Here is a 22,048-nt window from a genome sequence, read left to right as displayed (position 1 = left end):
AGGTAAAAGAGTGGCTATGTCTGAACTGTCAGATGAAAAGAGCAGTTGAAGCATCTGAGCCTCCAGGGCCTCCCAAAATGAAGTCTCAAACTGCTCCTGGTAAAGTTCCTTCACCTGCAGCAGCCCAGCTGAAGGACTCTTCCCAACCAATTACATCTCAAAAGACAGAAACCTCCGTACCAGTCTTACCACAGAGGAAACCGTCTACAGCATCGTTGCAGACAGCCAAACCAGAGGCTGCAACTTTACCACAAAAACAGGACAGCCCAGCGCCTGATCACAAAAAAGCACAGGAAAATCAGAGGGTGGGTTCAAAGGAGCCACCAAAAGAAGAAAATCAAGGTGAACATAAACAGAGTAGCACAATAACTGCTACACAGCCAGAATCAAGAGGCTTTTTTGGTTCAGGTGGTAGTAAAACCCAACCAGATGCTCAAAAGCCTGCAGAGTCAGTTACCGGGAAGATGTTTGGCTTTGGTTCTTCTATCTTCAGCTCTGCATCTACTTTGATAACCTCAGCTAATGACCAACCCAAAACTACACCACCAGTTTCTCCCAAGTTGTCTGCTGCAAAAGATATAAAGTCTCCTGATGCTCAGAAGCTTGAGCAGCAGAAGAAAGCACAGCAGTCCAAGGAGACCAGGACAACTGCATCAGAAAAGGTTGAGGTTGCCCCATCAGAGTCTTCAAAGGCGATAGAAGCTTCCCAAGTACCTGTCAAACCAAGCCAGTCTACCTGTCCACTCTGTAAAGTCGAACTCAATATCGGTTCCAAGGATCTCCCAAACTACAGTTCCTGTACTGAATGCAAGAACACTGTCTGTAAGCAGTGTGGATTTAACCCTAGTCCAAATGACACATTGGTAAGAATTAGACCATTTAACTTTTACAGATTCTTGAATGTAAATAATTTTATTCAACTAAACATTCACTAAATTTGTGTTGTTGACTTTTCAGTTCATGTTGACTTCAATTCTTCTTTCAGTTCTGAAATTTTGCATGCCTTATTTTTTTTCATAGGGTAATACATATTGAGGTTTCCAATTAGTTTATCTTACTACACACACACACACACACACACACACACACATAAATAAACATGTATGAAACATACTAAAACTATTCTAATTGCAATACACAAATACAATCCAAGAATAATAATACACAAAATGTCTAAAACGGTAAGATAAGCGTAAAATGACATCCTTTATTTCTTTTAGGTGAAGGAGTGGTTATGTCTCACCTGCCAGATGCAGAGGGCTCTCGGAGACACAAAGTCTCCACATGTAGCTCCCACCAACTTGCAAATATCTGCAAGCCCCAAAGACGTCACCGGCCCAACTGAGCCTGAAAAGAAAGAGCCACCATCAAGAGACTTATCTCAAAGGAAACCATCTGTACCAGCACAGCCAGATACAGTTGAGACTGCTAAAGAGCATGGAGGTCCAAAACAGCTCAGCCCAGCTACTTCTCAAAGAAGGCCACAGGAGCCCCAGAAAACACCCGGTCCCAACAAATTATTTGAACAGCCAAAGCAAACTGAACGTAAACAGAGTATTGCCCCAGAAGTGACTTCGCAAGAGTCTGGAAACTTCTTTGGGTTTGGTTCGAGTAAAACTCAACCTGATGCTGTAAAACCAGCAGAGTCAGTAACCGGTAAGATGTTTGGCTTTGGTTCTTCTATCTTCAGTTCTGCATCTACTTTGATAACCTCAGCTGTTGACCAGCCCAAAATTACTCCACCAGTTTCTCCAAAGATGTCGCCTGCAAAAGAGATTAAATCCCCTGCTGCCCAGAAAAACGAACAACAGAAGAAGCCAGAACAACCCAAACAAACACCTCAAAAAGTCCAGGCCAAAGGGGACAAAGCTCCATCAGAGACATCAGTAGTCCCCCAAGCCACTGTCAAACAAGGCGTGTCAACCTGCCCACTCTGTAAGCTTCAACTCAACATTGGGTCCAAGGATCTTCCCAACTACAATACCTGCACCGAATGCAAAAACGCTGTCTGTAACCAGTGTGGATTTAACCCCATGCTAAATGTGTCAGATGTAAGTGAGATTCACTAAGCATGTTTGTAATAATGATGCAAATTACTTGATAAAACTATATCATACCATTCTATAAACGGATGACATATTTGATCTAAAACAAAATGTGTTACATTTTTGTTGAACTGTACTACAATGCAATTAGTGACTTATCTAAAAGACATTCTTACTAAATAGAGTGTGTGTTCCCCCCACAGGTAAAGGAGTGGTTGTGTCTCACTTGTCAGATGCAAAGGGCTCTTGCAGCATCTGAATCGTTAGAGCCTCCATTGATGAAACCTAAGGCATCCCCCAACAAAGTGTCCTCAACTGCTGATGCTCATAAAGATGCACCTGCGCATCAAAAGAAAGAGATTATTTCTGCACAAAAAATTGTGCCTGACAAAATCCAGGGCAATCCAACACCGGGTGCCCAGGAAATTAAAGAAGAAACTATATCCACACATCAAATGGATAGTACTCAAACAACTACCACTGACAAGCTTGTTGCAAAAGATTCCCAAGATTCTGTTTCAGCCCCAACAAACGATGGAAAGGTTACAAGGGATGCAAAGGCTATTCCCACCTCCCATGCACTTCCTGGTAGAGAGACAACTGCTGTGGTTTCAGACTTGAATAAACCACTGCCTGCTAAAACTCCTCCTGTCACCACAGAAACAAAAGATGAGAAATCTGTTTCAGTGCAGAAATCCGTTGAACAACTGATCACATCCCATGATAAAGTCCAGCCCCCAAAAACATTGAGCAAGGAATCAAGTACTGTAGAAAAATCACTAGCCAAATCTGCCCCTCCATCAACACAGCAAGAAAATCAAGATTCAGGAGGTTTCTTTGGCTTTGGCAGTCCTAAATCTCCGAGAGCTTCCTCAAAAACAACTGACGCAGTCACTGGAAAGATGTTGGGATTTGGTTCATCCCTCTTTAGCTCAGCATCCAGCTTGATAACGTCTTCAGTTCAGGAGGAGTCCCGGACAACACCACCAAGTTCCCGCAAAATGTCTGCTCCAGCTCAAGTTTCTGACAAAATGTTAGCATCACAGAGGTCCAGCCCTCCTGTTTCACCCAGGATGACTTTAGCAAAGGAAAAATCTTCTGCTCCTGAGGTACCAAATCTGGAAAAGATTCCTATCCAACTTCAGCAGACCGAGGCTCCTTCGTCAGAAAAGGCAAAAGTGAACAATGTTCCAGCAGAAGCCTACCAAGCTGCTCCCAAAGTGGACCAGTCTGTCTGTCCACTCTGTAAGACAGAACTGAATATGGGCTCTAAGGATCTTCCCAACTACAAGACATGCACTGGATGCAAATCCACTGTCTGCAGTAAATGTGGCTTTAATCCCATGCCAACTGCAACAGAGGTAATTAAATCATTGTCAACAAAAAATATGAATAACCATCTTTTTTAAGTACATTTTGTTTGGAATTGTTTAAATACAAATGCATATTCCTTGTTCCCTTATCCTATCATACATGTCTTAGAATTTTTACAAATACACATGTATTTTGAATAGTACATTGAAGGGCTGTATTGAGATTTTTTTGTGAATTGAAATGGAAAGAATGTTACTCATTGTATTCTTTTGTTCTTCAGCAGAAGGAATGGCTTTGCCTCAACTGCCAGATGCAAAGGGCCCTAGGAGCTTCTGAACCTCCAGGCCTCCCCATGATAAAACCCCAACCATCACCAAGCAAAGAGGTCCCTGCCGAAACTCAGCAGAAAGAGACACCCATGTTAATTTCTCAGGATGACACCCCTAAATCTCCCGCAACCTTGACTGAGCTAGACAATGTAGCTCAGACCAAAGAAACCACAACTTCAGCCCTTGATGCATTAACAAAGACAGAGGCCCCTCCAGCGGTTCCATTGTCAGACAAAGCTGTTGCATCAACTATAACAAAGACTGATGTCTCACCAATCCCTTCTACAGAGACAACCAAAGGAAAGCCTGGTGCGCCTCAGCAGCAAGCCCCTAAAGTTGCGACTTCTACTGCTAAGTCTATTCCTCAAACAGATCCAAAGGCAGGACAGCCAGCACAACAAAAGCTGCCACAAGCTGTGACTTCTATCGCCAAGTCTGCTCCTTCACCTGATCCAGTAGTGAGAAAGCTACCCCCACAACAACCTGCAAAAGCTGGTACCTCTCCAGCAAAGTCTGTACCACCGTCAGCTCAGTCTCCAAAACCGGAGTCAGGAGGCTTCTTTGGCTTTGGTGGTCCTAAAACAACGCCATCTGCAGCAAAGTCTGCTGAGTCGGTGACTGGAAAGATGTTTGGCTTTGGGTCCTCTTTCTTAAGCTCTGCATCGACTTTAATAACCTCTGCTGTCCAGGATGAACCTAAAAATACACCACCATCTCCACGTAAAATGTCAGCTGCAGCCCATGTTTCTCCTAAAACTACACCACCAGCATCTCCTAAAACGTTGCCTGCAAAGGATATCAAGCCACCTGCTTCTCAGACACCTCAGCAGAAGAAACCAGATGAATCACAACAGGAGAAGACTCCTTCCATAGAACAAGCCAAAGTAATTAAAGTTCCACCAGAGCCACCCAGCACACCAATGGAAAGCAAAAGTGCTCCCAAAGCAGAACTATCCATCTGTCCTCTCTGTAAAATTAAACTAAACAGGGGCTCTAAAGATCCTCCAAACTACAACACTTGCACAGAGTGCAAGACTAATGTCTGCAACCAATGTGGATTTAATCCCATGCCAAATGTGGCAGAGGTAAATAACTTGCTCTAATTTGACATATGATATTGAAGAATAAAAGTTCATTTGATGATTTGATTTGAATAAGACAATTTTACTGTAAAATGAAATGTTATATACCATAACAGTTTAGTATGGCAATTAAGAATAACTCAACATACATCCTCATAGATAATGGAGCTGATGATTTATTTTGATCCTAGGTACATTTAAGCTTCTATGAAAGAGAATTTGCAAAAACACACGGACACAGAAATGACAGAAGAAGTAAAACAATTTGACACAGCTAATTTAAAACAAATCAAAGTGTCCCGCAAAATATGAAATCCTTGGTTTATCAATCATAATCAGATTGTTGCTTTTTAATTCACCAATAGCTGATATATTTCATTGCTCTTTTTTCAGGTAAATGAATGGCTTTGTCTCAACTGCCAGATGCACAGAGCTCTAGGGGCATCTGAGCCTGCTGGACGCCCTGTAGTGAAACCGCAACATTCCCCAGGCAAGGTTCTTACACCTGGCTCTGAACAGATGGATAAACCAGCAGTAATCCAGAAGGAGAAGCCCTCAGAGTCACCAGTAGTCAAAAAGGAGATCCCTCAGGCAACATCCCAAAGAGGAGAAACCCCCAAAGCTGAGGCTCCTTTGCCAACTGCAGTTCCAAGGACAGACCCACCAGGACAAGACTCTTTGCAAAAGACACAGATCCTTTCAAGTACTGAGAAAGGACATGGTAAGGATGTGGCTAGCGAGCAGAAGAAGTTTGAAGAAAACGCTCCAAAGGTACAGCCTCCTCAAACTACTGTGCCAGTAATCAAGGCAGGTCCTACAAAACAAGAAGTTGTAAAATCGCCACAACAGCCCTTAAGATCTGCTACCCCTCCTGTCAAATCTGCAACACCAGCAGCTCAGCCTGCTAAACAGCAAGAATCCGGAGGCCTCTTTGGCTTTGGTGGTCCTAAAACTCAACCTGCTGCTGCAAAGTCAGCTGAGTCAGTGACTGGGAAGATGTTTGGTTTTGGTTCATCTCTCTTCAGTTCTGCATCTACATTGATTACAACGGCTGTTCAGGACGAACCTAAATCTACCCCACCTACACCGCGTAAGATGTCAATTACAACCCAAGGCTCTCCTAAATCGACCCCACCTACGCCGCGTAAGATGTCAATCACAACCCAAGGCTCTCCTAAACCTACACCTCCAGCTTCACCCAAGATGCCCTCCGTAAAGGAGACCAAACCACAGACATCTGAACCACCTCAAAAAGCCAAGCCCAATGAACAGGCAAAAGAAGTGAAAGCTTCACCTATGGAAGTGAAACAAGTCGCTCCTAAAGCTAGTCTGTCCACTTGCCCTCTTTGTAAAGTAGAACTCAACATTGGCTCCAAGGACCCTCCAAATTACAACACCTGCACTGAATGCAAGAACACTGTGTGCAGTCTTTGTGGATTTAACCCCATGCCTCATACATCAGCAGTAAGTGATATACATTTGTTTTCACTTTTATTTTCTACATGAAATGTAGCATACATGTTAATATTGTAAGCCACATCTACAGCTTAGCATATAACTGACAATTGATTTTCAGAGCTTTAAAACGGTGAGAGTTCTTATTTACTGAAAAGCACATGCACATGTTTGTGTTATTAAATTAACATACTTATACATTTCTTTACATTTGATTGTAAACTCTTGCACAGCAAGCAGAACGTGCAAGCAGCACAATGGGCTTTTACTATTTCCATGACTTCTTTTTTTATGTAAAAGGCTGGAATCTGGGAGATTGGCATCTTTTTTCCAAGGAAAAAGCAGCCAGCAATATACTGAATATTCTTTTCATAGACCATAAATAGTATAGAATGGAGGAATAGTAAATTAGGTTGCCAGAGCACATACAATGTATGGAGAGCTTTCTTGAAACTATGTTTCTTTGAAAATACATCTGTAGGCTGTTAATTATCATGATCCATGTGAATTATTGACATACTTCTTGGGGTGGTAAAACAACATTTTAAAGATACTTCCCTCCAGAGGAGTGACCTGAGACATTACATAACTGCTCATGAGAGGAGTGCATCAGCAGACTGGCCGCTCTGAAAATGAATTAAAGTGATTGAAGGTTGTGCAACAGCATTAGCGAGATGGGATCTGCTGCCATAGCAGACCAGGGAACAGGGAATCTCCACCCCCGTGAGAGATCTGAGACGTCACAGCCCCGTGATATGCCAATAAGCAGAGGTGACAAGGATTTGGTCCAGTATAGCACAGTTTAGTACATTAGAGCAGCAGAGGCTCTTTCAGGCCATCTGCTCTCTCACAGAACAGTGACTCCCATCTAATTCGACTGTTTTCCCATCATTTCATGTGGGCGGCAGTAGTTCATGTACCTGTGTATATGTAATGTACACAAATGTTAAATGCAAGGCTGTGTAACCAGGCCTTTCTATTTCTTATTGTTATTTATTGTCTGTTGCTGCCTTGAATAATGTGTAGGTTTGTTAGGCAATTTGTTTGAATACTTTCTATAAAAGACCAAGTGTTTCTTACAGACAGTTAAGAATATGAAAAATTGACTCTCGGTTAACAAAGATCGTCTCTCTAGTGATTGAGTAAATGTCAGCATTGTTTTTCTTTTTGTTTATTTCTGCATTCACTCTGATTTCCCAGAAACGGATTACCACATGCTCAGTCCAAATGGTGCGTTGTTATGGAGAAATAACACTGACAGAGATTTGCCTGTTATGTAATTGACACTTCTCACGTTTTACATGGACACCAGAGAGGGGGGATGAGCCTCAGGGTAGACTTCTGATGGGGGAAGGGACAAACATGGATGATTGCTGCTGTGTACAGTACATAATAGATTCATGCCCCCAAACAGCTGACGAGAACAGAAATAGCTTAGCTTAAACACATGTGTTAAGGATGAGTCGCCATACTTATTGCTGCCCTGCTTTATCCAAAGGGTCTATGACTGCCAGTTCTCTATCACGATTGTGTGTGGCTTCTTTAGATGGGCAGACATAATGGCAAGGACTTGAGGTTCAAAAGGAGAGAGGCCACTTTGGGCAAAGTGAGCACTAGCTATATCCATTTTTTCGTTTTGCCTGTTCTGCTTGAGCTGATACTATCAAAGGCCTGTGAGTGACTCTTGTCTGTTAAGTAGGGCACACGTGTGTCCAGCTTTGCCAGCTTGTGCTTGTGTGTGACAAACAGGACAGTATGAAATATATTTCCTCAGTATTTTTTGGAAAATTTCTTTGCAGCCATATATGTCTTTTCCAGAGTAAGTTTTCCTGAATTGTTTCAATTAATCACAGATAAAAGCAGCTGACCGTCGTATTGCTGAGCTTGCAAAAAATACTTATTTTTGACAAGATGCATTATGAATGACACACAGGCTAAGCAGAGGCTAACCATGCAGCACGTGAATTATTTTCATTGCAACCAACATTTTTATTGTCTTTACATACACAAGATGTTTTTTTTTTTTTTTTTTTGCTGCAAGCCTCACAATCCCAGACTGTTAGCCCAATAATAACCATGAGACGTCCCGTGGTGCTCCTAGTGACAGTGGTAAAAATAGTCACTCTGAGGAGAGACCCAGCCCTGCCTACCTATTTTTAACAGCCTCTTTAAAGGTCACATATTATTCAAAATACCATGTTTTTCTAACACTGTGTCTCCAGCCTGTCTACAAGCCCCCCAAATTATGAGAAACGTCCATCCTCAATGTCTTTTACCTGCTCCACTTTTCAGAAAATAAGTGCTCAAACAGGCTGTTTAGAGATTTTCCCTTTGTGACATCACAAAGAGCAGTAAACCCTCCTCCAGATGGGTGACACTCCCACAGCTAGGTGTTTGTTCTGCACTCTGAGTCTGCCTCATCAATGCAAATAATAGGCCATTGTGCGAGAACGCCTGAGCCACCCAAGCCCTTCCAGAGGGGCGTAGTCAGACACAGCTCATTTGCATATAGACACAGAAACAGCCCGTTCTGAGCATTGGCTGAAATAGAGGGGTTAATTGGCATGATAAAATACAGGATCAGAGTGGATTTTTAACAAAAAGCTTCACAGACATGTTTTGAAGAGCTCAGAGACTTATTTAAACTGGTTGAAAAGGAGAATTATATGTGACCTTTAAAAAGTTTCAATTTGACAAAGTACTAATTATGACATTATCATTTCATCAAAAGTGGTAACACGTATCCCGCAAGCTGCAATGATTGCTCTGATTGTGAGGATCCATGATTCTATTGTAATTATTAGATTCACAGGACCTTACCTTAGAGGTTAGGCCCTGTTAATATAACTTCTACTGTCTTGCCACACCTTCTATCTCACATTTGCAGATTGTCCACCCATTGTACCATGCCATCAAAAGAAGGTTCCCTCATATCCCATTTGACGTTTTCGAAAATTCAGTTGCTGTATTCTATTTTGCTTCTGAATAAAGCACTCTGCTTATTACCTATTAGTAGGTCAACGTTCTCTATTATCTGGGGGCTTGATTTATAAGGAGTTCTGTTTTGGACGGGTGTGCTGAAAGCTAAGTATATTTGCCAGCTACAGCTTGTGCCAAAGGCATCTGCCAGAAAATCAATAAGAAACTTGCCTGCTCCAGTATCAATAGCAGGGAGGCACAGAAGAGAGTCTGGGAAGAAGTGGTGTCGTCTACAGCCCAAATGCTGAACATCCGTCGAGCTTTAATGAAATGTAGTATCAGCACCACCCAGTGACTTGTGTTTTACAGTGTATAGAAGTGTGGGTTTGTGCAGGTACCGGTAATACAAAAATTACTGCATTGATTCATCAGATTGGAAATGCCGGAGTGTCAGAGCTTCTCCGTTAAGAGCAGTTTGATAGATGAGTGTGCACTTTTTGTTACCTTGATTTACAATGCTGTGGTTGGACTGCACAACTGTTATACCTTATTCTAATGGCGAAGAAGAATTATCTCTTGTGTCAGGTATTCATAATGCATAATGGGATGTGCCGACTTTGTATGTGGGGGTGTGTATAAACACACGTAATTGGGAATACAGTAGAAAAATTAAGTTTCTTAATGTGTTAATGTTTAAAGCTGATTTGTGCCTGATTTGGATGGATTTAACGGATAAGATGTAGCAGAGAGTCTTTTGCTGTGGAAAAAAAGGGCACTGGGTAATTCTTTAAAGAGCTCTGCAGATCCAGTCTGATGCAGAATGCTTGTGTGTCAAGAGCATCATTTCCTGACTGCAGTCATTGGGAAGGTCTGGTAATCCAGCTTCCAGGCTAATCACAAGAAGCAGCCTCTCCCACGGATCTGTGCCCGGGGGCTCCTGCTCTTTACTTATAAAACATATTTAATTAGACAAAAGGATGATGGCCACTTTCCAGACCCTGTGGCTCTGAGTCATGGCTCTCAGACTGTGTGGCCGCGAGGCACTGCTGGCGCTGAAGGGGAATGTGATGGGATTAGTCCCTTTTTTTGTTGACTTAGATGTTTTTTTGAAGTCTGATTTAAAACAGGAAGGTTAAAGGAGTTATCAGATGCAAGGCTGGTGCGGTGTTGAGGCGGTAATGTTTATTGTAGCTGATTTATTTGGCATTAATTCGGAGTATAGTACACAATACAAAAGCAACTTTTTGTTTGCATATGTAAACACTCAGTCCTTCCCTTGGTTAAAATAGGCAGCTATAATACTGAGGCTTGAGCCTGTGTGATACCAGCACCTGGAGAGGTGTGAGGCCAGGGCCATATTTAGGTTGCAGAAGAAGGAGAATACAGTAGACAAGCAGAAACACTCAGCCATCTGTGAACACTGCTCTTTGATCATTCTCCTGATAGCTCCTTTCAAGTTTGTCCTGTTAGAAGGCAGCAGAACTATGACAGGCAATAGGCCACCATTTCTGATTTAAATTGGATTTGCAAATGTGGTTTCTGACAATCCTAATCCTTTGAACAACATCTGTATGTCATGTATCAATTGTCACTAAATATAAGGAGGTTACCCTGCAATGACCTAAATATCAGTTGTAATCTCAATGACAGACATATCCAGCATAGGGCATTTGCCCTAATTATGTTTGAGCATCAGTATATATTGAGAAATAATAAAAATGATCTGATCTTAAAGGCTTTATATAACCTATATAAAATAACTCTGTGAGTAATGACTTTCTACAATGGGTGTAACACCCGAGTCCCACTGTCTGTGATGCTTTCCGAGTCCTATCTTCACTTTGTTTACATCGCCCGGACGGCCGGCTGACTCCTCCCCTCGCGTATAAAAGTTGTTTAATTGAGGGACTAGAGAAAAGAAGAATAACATACTGTACTCACTGCTTAACTGTGTTTCTAGATCACGCTCATTTCAGGTAAATTTACATGCAGTGTGAAGATACGAGCGCAATAAAGATCGCTAGCTTTAGCATGCTAACACAACAATGCAGTGCAAGTTGTTTTGGTTTCATGCTGGTGCTCAAGGGTGACATCTGCTGGACCAAAACATCGCATATAAAGCCTTTAAAATCCAGTGCACCCTTCTATCTTAAATGGATAAAGTGTTTAAACTGTCATATTATTTCAGATTATGGTTATGGCAGCTCAGGATTTCAGCTACACAGTAAAATAGATTTTTACATACACAGACAGAGTTCAATTTATTTCTATTGCTGTAGATAACTCATCTCTGAGGAGGTTTTGTGCTGTGTCTTTGAGGTGATCGGAAAAAAGAGTTGGGAGTTTTTTATCAATAATTTATCATGTGAATGGACCCTCGATTGACATAACTTTTCTGATTTGCATTTGTATGTTAAGGAGGATGTGCATTCCTTGTAATCTGTGATTACCTCCAGCAGGTGTTAGAGAAGAAGACAGGTGTGTTAAAATTGCATTATAGATGGATGTTTGAGGCAGAATACCAGGACTTACAGGTTTGATTTGTTAATTACAAAAATAATTTGCCTGAATAACATCCTTTAGTTTTAATGTGGCGCATTATAAACTCACTTTGTCCACCTTTAAAAGGTTATCATAAGTGAGAATAAGCCCGCATCAGATAACAGATGAAACTGAGATTTAAATGATTGATTGGCTTACATGATTATCAGCATTAGGCACTATGCTGATGAGGATTACCATACCAGAGTAACCACAGGTGACTGAACAAAAGCACCTTAGCTTCAATAAAACATTTTTACCCATGCAGCTCATCAAGCGTTGATTGAACATACTATTCATTGTAAAAACAGTCTCTTGAATGTTACAAAGTTCTTTACACAACAAGATTAAATATAATAGAATTTCTCTTACTGGTTCATTGGAACAAAGATTAATATTACCACAATACTACCAGTGCACAGCACATGTACCTCTGAGTTACTTATTCACATGTAAGTGTGTTCAGAATCAGAGATTGGCAAAATGTGTTTTTATAAAGTACTTAGACAGTTATTGTGGACATATGGCCATATTTGTTCCATAATAAGGATATAATACAGTGTAAATGTGTTTTGATTTGATACCTTATCTCTTGGCTGAAGCACATAAAACTTAAATGGTGTTTCTCAAACAGGATATGTATGCGATGTAATCTCTGCCTCTGTCTGGTCTATCTGGCTCTGCAGAGGCAGGCGCATTGCTGTGATTTGGTCTGCTAGGCTGCTACAGAAACACGTTTTATCTATTGACAGCTTGAGCCCTTTTTCTCTTCCTTAACAGTCGGATTTTAAAAGTATTACTTTTAAAATATGTTTAGCTCTATTGCCAGGTAACATGTCTTATTGCTGTCTTGCATGTGTGGTAAATTCTAGCGTAATGTTTTGAATGTGATTTGAATGTGTTGGATTTCTATGAATTTGCTTTGGTTGCTTGAATTATGAGGGAATGAAAGTGTAGGGTGAAGGTTTCATTCATAGTACTGAAGGTCTTTGATATAACTCAGCATTTGAAAAAGGCCGGCTGTGATGGCAAAATGCTGATTTAGCATTCATTTTAATACATTACTACACAAGGTTGTTTTCCTCTTGTTTTTATGTTGATCTCTGTTGCACTGATACTGATAGTATGTTTGTCTTTTTGCATCACAGAAGGAGTGGCTATGTCTGAACTGCCAGACTCAAAGGGCATTGTCGGGACAGCTGGGCGACTCACGAAAAATGTCCCAGCCATTACCTGTATCCGCGAAGCCAGAGACCTCAGCCCCTCCTGCAACCGCAAAGCCCCAAACTCCCCCTACCAAGGCAGAGCCAAAACCTTCATCTGCAAAATCCCAGCCCACAACAGACCCCATCAAGGCAATACCAACAGTCCCGGGCCCAAAGGCAAAGATGGAGCCAACATCTGTCGTGTTAGAAACTACACCCACAGCAGCATCCACACAAATCGAGGTCAAGACTGCAGTCATACCCACAACAGCAAAGGCTTCACCTCTTATATCAGAAAAACTTCCTTTAGCAACATCCAAAACCGAAGTAATTGAATCCCAGGCCCTAATGAAGCAGACAGTAGAAACACCAATAGGGGAAGTACCAAACACAGAAGTTCCCAAGACTGAAACAGTCGTTAATAAGGAGGCAGTGAAATTGGTTTCCAGGGTGACAGAAATTCCGAAGGCTGAAGAGTCTAAACCTGACCTTTCAACAATCAAAGCTGAAGTACATGAAGCAGAGCCTCTTTCTATTCCAGTGACTGCAGCTACATCTGTACTGACTCCCACTATTTCTGAAGAGGTTGCTACAACTGTTCCAGGGATTGAAACAAAGCCAGAATTGTCTGCTCCAGAGAGGATTATTAAGGAAGTGCCGCAGGATGATCACATCAAACAGATAGAGCCAACAAAGTCTTTACAGCAAGATGAAGTGCAACCAATATCAGAAGAAGCACAGCGGGTATCAGAAGTAGAGCCTGGCAGCAAGAAAGTGGCAGAGAAGCCAGTTGGAAACATAGCTGACGTGACCATAACTCCAGAAAAACATCCAGCTCCTGTCCAGCTTCTGTCCAACATCATAAAAGTAAGATTTTTACCAATTAACTTCTTCTGAAAGTAAACAATATAACAGAGATAGCCATAACTCACTATCATAACTTCTATACTTGATATAAGTTCACTATAATGATTTAAAAAATCCTTAAAAATGTAAACTGCCATTATAACATGTAGCCAACTTATTCATAGCTGAATTGAATTGTAACTGAATTGTATTTGGCTGAAAAAAAGCAGCTCATGTTTTGGTTCCTCTCTCAGATGGGAAGACTGTTACAGTGATTTGTAAAAAAATAATAATAATTTAAATCATTTAAATCATTCAACACTCAATGGAGAGTTTTGTATGACACACTTTCATTTTTTCCCCACCAGTCATTTGTTGGTTTACTTTATCCTAATCCCTTTTAAAAAATTACGGTTTTAAAATGATAGATGGAAGACACTTAAGTAAATGTGTCTTTCAACTAAAGTAAGAGGTTTCCTTTATTATAAAGTCAAATAAGACCAACTTATATTGAGCTTGTTTCTGTTTTTCTGCAAATTGTAAAAAAACAAAAAAGCAACACTATTGTTTACCTCAAAATTACAATACTTACGTGAATTGGTGTAAAAGACCAATTAATTTCAGGATTGCTCTGAATAGCATGCTACATTTATGTGCACCCAGATTTGGGAAGAAACATTTTTTAAATTTGAAAAACAATTTAAATTAATTTTGAATGATGCAATTGGTGCTAAGGAAAAAAAAAAGTTGCCACATGGAACATTGTCACATTCTGTAAGTCAGTTTCACTTATAACATCTTGTAGTAGGCTACCTATGTTTTCTGAAGGCAACCTGATTGAAGAAGGTCTTGAAACTTCTTCGACACAAGAAACGACAAAATTCCAACCCTCTCTCAGTCAATGCCATGCACCAAGGCTACATCATATCCAAAATGACATCTGAAATTGTAAAAAATAATAATAATTAAAAGAAAGAAAAATGTCTGAACATATTTCATATACTCTTATTCTTCAAATAACAATAAAATAAAATAAATATTTTGGCATGATTTAAATCCTCATAGTTACTAAGTAAATAAGGTGAAGTGTTTCTTGATATAAAACCTGATTATTTCAAATTTTTCACATATATCTTGTTTTTTCATTTCATTTTTTAGGAGCAAGATGACAGCAACAAAGAACTAAATACTGAGCAGATTACACTGGAAAACAAAGCTGATCCTGTGACAGCTACTAAGCCTACTTCAAAAGGAGAAGAGCATGATGAAGAACCCCAGATTTTACCCATATTCCAGGAATTAAAGGATGGGCAGATGGTTAGTGATACAAGTAAAAATAATGAAAACACAGATACATCCTCAACCGTGAAGGAGGCGGTTATAGCTGAAAGGAGACGTCTAACTTTTCAAGCAATGGAAGAGAGCAGTGAAAGTGACGTCACACCCTCACCCTCACCAAAAGTCCAGAGGAGAAGGCTGAAAGTTAGTAATGTTTCTTCAAGCAGTGAAGACAAAACTGAAAGCGCTGACTCCAACATAGAAGATGAAGAGTTCATCCGCAGGCAGATAATGGGCATGGGTGATGACGAAGAAATGTCTCTTTCAGAAGATGAGAAACAAGAGCATATAAAAAATGAAGATGTCATCAAGGAGGCTGAGCTTGAAAATGCTTCAGTGACAGTCGAATCACTGTCTAGAAAGAGTAGCACAGAAAATGCAGGGAGCCTAGCAGGGGCAATAACCACTAAAATAGAAACTACAACTATAAAAGAGGCTACTGAAACATCGACTAACATTGCTTTTAAGAAAGCTATTCCTGTCTTTAGAACAAAACCAAGCACTGATGAAGAAGTAGAGAGCATCACAGAATCCCTTTCAAAGGGCTCATCTAGTGTTCAGGTATCTGGCTTTACTCCAAGATCTTCTCCTACATCAGCTTCATCTCTGGAGGAGGACAGTGATAGCAGTCCAAGTCACAGGAAGGTCAAAGGGGACAAACAACATCGCAAAGGTAAACACAGGCAGCCAACCCAGCCTCTCCCTACAATTGAGGACTCATCCGAGGAAGAAAAGATGAAACAGAAAGATAAGTCTAGGAAAGACAAAGATGACGTCAGGACCCATGGCAAAATACTTTCTCCAGCTGGAGATGCTTCCTCCTCAGAGGATCTGAGACAGGTAACAGTTATCACTGACACAAGTAGAACATCTGGCTCTGAGTACTCTGCCAGTATGGAATCAGAAACAGACGCTAGGCGAGCAGTACAGAGAGGACGTAAGCCTTCACCAACAGTGATACCATACACTCCCCCGGATCCATTTGAAAATATGTATACAGCTGCAAAATCATTGAAGAGTGCAGAGGAAGCATATGAGGAAATTATCCAGAAGACAAGGGCTATTCCAGGGGAGAGTCCTCCTGATATTGAGCCACTCTATGGAGGAATGGCAATAGAAGACTACCTTTATGAATCCTTAGTGGAGGAGCCTGATCTGAAGATGAGTGAACTGCAAGAGGAAGAACCCAACCCTGACAATGTCTCTGACATGATGAAAAAACTCAGGTCCCCAGAGGAGGTTTATGAGGAGATGATGCAAAAAAAGAGAGAACTGATGATGATAGAGCAAGAGTTTCAACAGGCCCAGACTGCCATGGAAACTTCCTCACCAGAGGTCACTGATCCTATGGTGATTGTTGACACCTGTGTGGTGACAATACCAACTGAAGGGACATCACTTACTGGACAAACTGATGTACTTTTCACAAGTGATGCAACTTCCAGTGAAATGCCAATCAAGAAAAAGAAAAGGCCAGCTCCACCACGCCCCACTGAACCTCCTAAGCGTTCCGAGGGGACTGCTGTTACTAGTACTCAGAGTGTGTCTATAGGTTTTGTTAGGCCTATGGTCCCCCAAGATCCGGCACTCAGAAAGGCATTGTTCCCCATACCAGACCTCAAGATTACCCAATGTTCTTCTGGGGAGGAAGAAGATGATAGTCTTGCTGAAGAATATGGAGTTGGTTTTTCCTCTGACATTACACCCAGTGATGACTCTGAGACTAAAGAAGAGCCATCCATTAGCCCACCTTTGTCTGATATAGCTGATATTGAGCCCATCTCTGTGGTCTGTGAAGTTCCACAGCCAAAACCTATTCCGACACCAATATCAGCACCAGAACTAACCACGACACCTTCCCCTGTATCACCAGTGTCTCCTCCAACTTCACCAGCAACTCCAGATTCCAGTTTGGCTTCTAATGCTACATCTTCATCACCATTTCAAGCTCAAACACCTCTTTCATCAGACTCAACTCCACTGTCTACACCAACACCTCCAACTTTATTTTTAACTAAATCAATTCCAGAAATCTTGCCACCTTCTTCTGACACAGTTTCAGCAGTATCAACTAGCAGGGATTCAGTCTCTGATCATTCTCCAGCTGCAGTTATAGTTACTATACCAGATGTGGTGTCTGATCCATCTAAAGCTCAAACAGCTCAAGGTCAACTAATGTCTATTGCAGGTGAAGCCCCAGCATTAGCCCTAGTGGAAAGGCCTTCTCTGGAACCTGTTGTAGTTGAAATGCCAGACTTAGTGTCGTCTCCCTCTCAGGTGCCCTTCGAGGCTTCATCTTTTACACAGGTCTCAGCACAGAGTCCAGCACCAACAGCACTAGTGGCAGCAAGCCCTGTTGCAGTCTCCACCACAGCTTCAGTCCACATTGTTTCTGCATCTGTTACTCTGGCCCCAGGACCAGTCATAGTCCAGATGCCTGACCTAGTTTCAACCACATCTCCAATCTCTGCACAAGCCCCACCACCAGTCTCAGCACTTATTACTACCCCAGCTCCAACCGAAGCTAGAGTGGTACCCTCAGTCCCAATACAACCTTCTATTCCAGCTATGCGTCAAGGAGTAGTCCCAGTTCCCACTCAAACAGCTCACGGGCCCGGGTCAGCTCCAGCATCAACTACTATAATCAAAAAGAAGGTTCCACCCCCACCTCCCCCTCGGTCTACTTCAGTGTCATTACCTGAGCCTACCTCAGAGTTGCCACTTGTTAGGGCAGTTCATCATGCCACCCCTACTATGACCACCACCTTAGCTATGGGAGCTACAGTATCTGGTCAGCCAATGCAGTCAGTTGTTGTGGACATACAGCCAAGAATGGATGACTTACAGTCAGATAATGTGGCTGTACGTCAAGTAGTTACCCAAACAAGACAAGGGCATGTAGTCTTTATAGTGCCCAGTGGGGAAAACTTAGCTTCCACTCCTTCTATTCCACAAACTAGTCAAAAAGCCACACAACCTTCCCAAAATATACCCAGTATATGTTCAGCTTCATTAGCCAGTAAAGTGTCAGCTTCAGCTCCAACACTTCCCCCTAAACCTATTACAAAAGTTGTAGATGCAGTAGAAGTACCAGTGGCAGATACACCTCCACCAGCTCCCAGCACTTTACCCAGGCCAACTGTTTATCCAAAGCCTTCTGTTGTTATGACAATTGCTTCAACAACATTGCCACGTGTTTCTGTTACATCAGGCCCTAGTCAAACCACCAAGCCTCCTCCACCCATACCACCAAAGCCTATATCAATTCCAGCTGGACTGGTTTTCAGCCATAAACCAGGAGAGAGTGTCAAGCCACCTCCTCATGTGGTTCCTAAAGCTGCAACACTGCCCAGGACTAAAGAACCTCCAAATGCTCTGTCACTTAGCCTCACACGCCCTGTGGAGTCAAAGCTGGGCGCAACATCTCCGAAGTCACCCTTGTCTCCCAGACATGCAAAATGTTTACAAACCTATGTGGTGATAACCCTTCCATCTGAGCCTGGTTCACCAACAGAGGGAATAACAGTCCAGGCACCTGTAAGACGTGGCTCCATCCCATCTACAAAAGTGTCAGGGGTACGTGCCACACCAGTAGAGCAGAAAACACCAACTGATGCATTTTCAGCACAAGCTGCAGTCAGAAGAGCCTCTGTCCCCACTGTAAGGCATCAACCTCCGATACCCGCAGCTCAAATTGTGGCAGTAGAGCAAGTGACACCCTTAGAGGTAGTAGCTGTTAAAGCCAGGATAGACTCTGTACCTTCTGATGTGCAACCACAACTATCTTTTGCATCAGGTCATGATACACCTATTCAGTTACAAAGTGTGCCTGCTCCAATTAAGAAACCATATGTCGAACAACAATCAGATACTCAGCAACTTCCACCAACTAAAATGATCTCCGAGGAAATAACAATGCCCCAAGAGCAAGCCACAGCAGGAGCATGGTCTAAACCATCTGTTGATCATCATCAAAATATAGCCTCAGAGGCCATAACAGTTCCACCTGAGGCTTCAGCTCTAGGACTATTTCCTGCAGTCCCCATTCAAACTTTTCCCTTGCATCAACAGCCTGTGACAGAAGTTGTTGCTATGCCAGTCCACTCTGGGGTACCATTGCATGTAATTGTTCCCCAAAACAGACAAGCTGCAGTCCCCTCAACTGTTCTTTACCCTCGAGAAGAAACTCAAATTGATATACCAGAAAAGGATCAGGATATACCTACTGATGTCATTGTGACTGACATAGTTAATATAAGATCACCAGTACCAGAACATAAACAGCAAGTTCCTGTTCAACAGCAACATGTGATAGCTGAAGTGACATCCAACTCCAAAGAGCAAGAATTACCAACAGGTTCAAACATAATTGACAATTTTTCTGGAATTCAATCAGCACCACAAACTGTTCAGCCTCTAGAAGTTCTGCCCTTCGTTACAGAGCAGCTATCTATGCTGCAACCCCATCTTGCTGCTGAAGCTGTGACCCTCCCTTCAACGTTTGAATTACCTCGAGAAGTTATTTCAACTGATACTATTGTAAGAATACCAACAGTAGCAACTGTTCCTCCAGTGTGGCAACCTCCAAATTTAGTAGCTGAAGTTACCCCAACACCAGACATAGCTAAGATAATGCCACAAACTACAGTTCCTTACATGACCACTCCTACAGTTAATCAAGTCATACCATCACCTCTTGGGATAGAAATCCAACAACAGGAATTACCTGATACTTACATGCCACAGGTCCATGGAGCAAATGCATCCTCTATCATGTCCCATTCAGCAGTGCCTCTGGAGATCATAGCTTTGCAGCCTGAGCGTGAGACACCCACAGAAATTATAACCGAGGATATTGATATAAGAAGGGCTTCAATACCGCCGATGGTGCAGCCTCTGACTGGGATGCCATGCGGAGTCATTAAAACCGAGGAAACCACGAGTCGGAGAAGGACATCTATATCATCCATAGTTCAGCCCTCATACACCTCAAGTGACATGTTTACCTATCCCTCAGCATATGAAATACCGACAGAGGTGGTTGCAACTGAGGACTTTGCTGCCACCAGAAGAGAATCCATAACTATGCAGCCAATATTACCATTGGCACAGGTCATAAACTTGCCAGCTGAGAAAGATATTACTACTGATCGTCATCCTGTTCAGTTCCCCTACAGAATTCCTTCAACAGAACAAATACCACAGACATTAAACTATCCATCAGAGTATGATCACCCTCTCGAGATAATAACCACTGAGGCATACACTAGAAGAACCTCAATGCCAACCTCACAAAACATTCCACAGGGTGTATCTGTGGCACCAGTCACTATCACTAAAATTCAACAAGAGTCTATCGAGAGTCAAGAGATTCGAGGACCAGAAAAAGTGGTGTCCAGTATGAGCCACATGTATTCATCTTCAATTTCAACTTCAGGCCAGCCTCCTGAAAGCCTGCCTAACCTGGTCACTCAGGTGGTCACCACTGAGGTCCAGAGGACCACCGTTTCTGTGGTCCATGAAAGACTCCCACAGGCCCCTCCATCAAGTGTAGCAATAACCATACAACCAGACATAGCTAAAGTCCAACCTCTGCCAAAACAGAATGGGAGGATAATCTACCCTGGGGATGTTATTGATTTACGTACCATGAAGGTTGGACTAAAGATGACTGAACAAGGTATGGACCTGACACCACCCGAGTCATGTCGACATTCTGTTTCAAGTGATTCTAGTTTGCGTCAAATTACAGCAGTGCAGCCTGAGATAGTGAATCTTAGTGCAGAACTCACACCTGCAACTACACTGTCTGTTGTCACTGACAGCATAACAATAGTCACATGTACAGCGACCATTTCCTCATATAACAACACACCAGCAGAAAAACCACTTGATTTGCAAGGCCCTGTTGTGTCATTACCTCTACCTCTCACCACATACAAACCATTTGAACCATTAGCACAGATTGTATACAGACCTGTGACCTCACAGACTGTAACCAGATCTGTAGCATCTGCAGCTCAAGAAATACCAATGAATCTTTCCTTTGGAGTCTCCCCAGGAGGAAAGCAACCTATATCTCCGGCAAAAGCAGCTATCAGCAATGGAGGCCCTGTCCTTTCTCTAGAGGCCACAGGTGCCATGGATTTATCAAACTACAGGCCTGTGCAAGCTATGGTTGCTTTGTCTGGCACAAGCCCAGGAATTGTGACTACTATTGTAGAGGATGATGGGACTCCAGTTGACCTTACAGCTGGTAGAAGAAGTGTTTGCTGTGATGTCATTTACAAGCTACCATTTACAGGAAGCTGCAGAACACAGCCCCCAGTCACATCGCAGCCTGACAACCGTTTTGGCTACAGAGATGACCACTACCAATATGATCATGCTGGACAGTATGGTGTCAAAGGCTTGAATGGTGTAAAATCCTCCATGTCTGAGACTAACCTGACAGAGGCAGGACTGTTCTCCTATGATCCCAAGAGTGAATATGACTATCTCAGCGGATCCACAAATGGCGCCATAGACCTCACTGCAGCAAAACTTTCTACCGGTGAGTAGTGGAGCATTTCTGCACTTTTGTTACCATCCCCTAAGCTTGCATCATGGGCATGTATTTAACAGATTTTTTATATTTGTGATTTTTATTTGCAAAGTATTTTTATTGTTTATTTCTTTGTTTGTTTTATCGTTTATTTTAACATGCTTTCTTTAATTGTTCAAATTTCCTTGTTGGTCAATATGCATGCATGAATTTATTATTAACAGAAGCTTTTTTTTGTTTTGTTTTGTCTTCATACAGATGCATGCGTGTGCCTGCGTGTTCTCCCTCAATATTTTGGTTTTGCATCTTGCTAGCCAAAATGCATGCGCAGTGGCAGTCTTTTGTAAATCCAAATTGCATCACCTTTAAACCTTTACAGAACATATTTGTTTCTGACATTATAATGTAATAAAAAATAAAATAAATATTT

General features: G+C 42.0%; 2 protein-coding genes across 2 annotated transcripts in view; one reads left to right on the top strand and one right to left on the bottom strand.

Annotated features, from left to right (window-relative positions):
* The window catches only part of LOC132972409 (isocitrate dehydrogenase [NADP], mitochondrial), a 375,783-nt gene that overhangs the window by 330,649 nt on the left and 23,086 nt on the right, over positions 1–22,048 (bottom strand). The gene's annotated exons all lie outside the window — the stretch shown is intronic.
* LOC132972401 (protein piccolo-like) lies at positions 9–22,044 on the top strand. Its single transcript, XM_061035193.1, has 7 exons — positions 9–863; positions 1,221–2,051; positions 2,249–3,406; positions 3,640–4,773; positions 5,164–6,234; positions 12,834–13,757; positions 14,895–22,044. Exons 1-7 carry the CDS (start codon positions 33–35, stop codon positions 21,633–21,635), a joined length of 12,690 nt encoding a protein of 4,229 aa, XP_060891176.1. The 5' UTR covers positions 9–32; the 3' UTR covers positions 21,636–22,044.

The sequence above is a fragment of the Labrus mixtus genome, chromosome 4 (genome assembly GCF_963584025.1).
Source record: "Labrus mixtus chromosome 4, fLabMix1.1, whole genome shotgun sequence".
Classification (NCBI taxonomy): domain Eukaryota; kingdom Metazoa; phylum Chordata; class Actinopteri; order Labriformes; family Labridae; genus Labrus; species Labrus mixtus.
Note: the sequence above shows the minus strand (reverse complement) of the source record. Positions and strands in the feature narration are given on the sequence as shown.

Coding starts and splice junctions, on each gene's coding strand:
- LOC132972401 (XM_061035193.1), top strand. CDS start 33: ATGAAAAGAGCAGTTGAAGCATCTGAGCCTCCAGGGCCTCCCAAAATG. Junction 4,774..5,163: donor CCATGCCAAATGTGGCAGAG/GTAAATAACTTG, acceptor CTCTTTTTTCAG/GTAAATGAATGGCTTTGTCT. Junction 6,235..12,833: donor CCATGCCTCATACATCAGCA/GTAAGTGATATA, acceptor TTTGCATCACAG/AAGGAGTGGCTATGTCTGAA.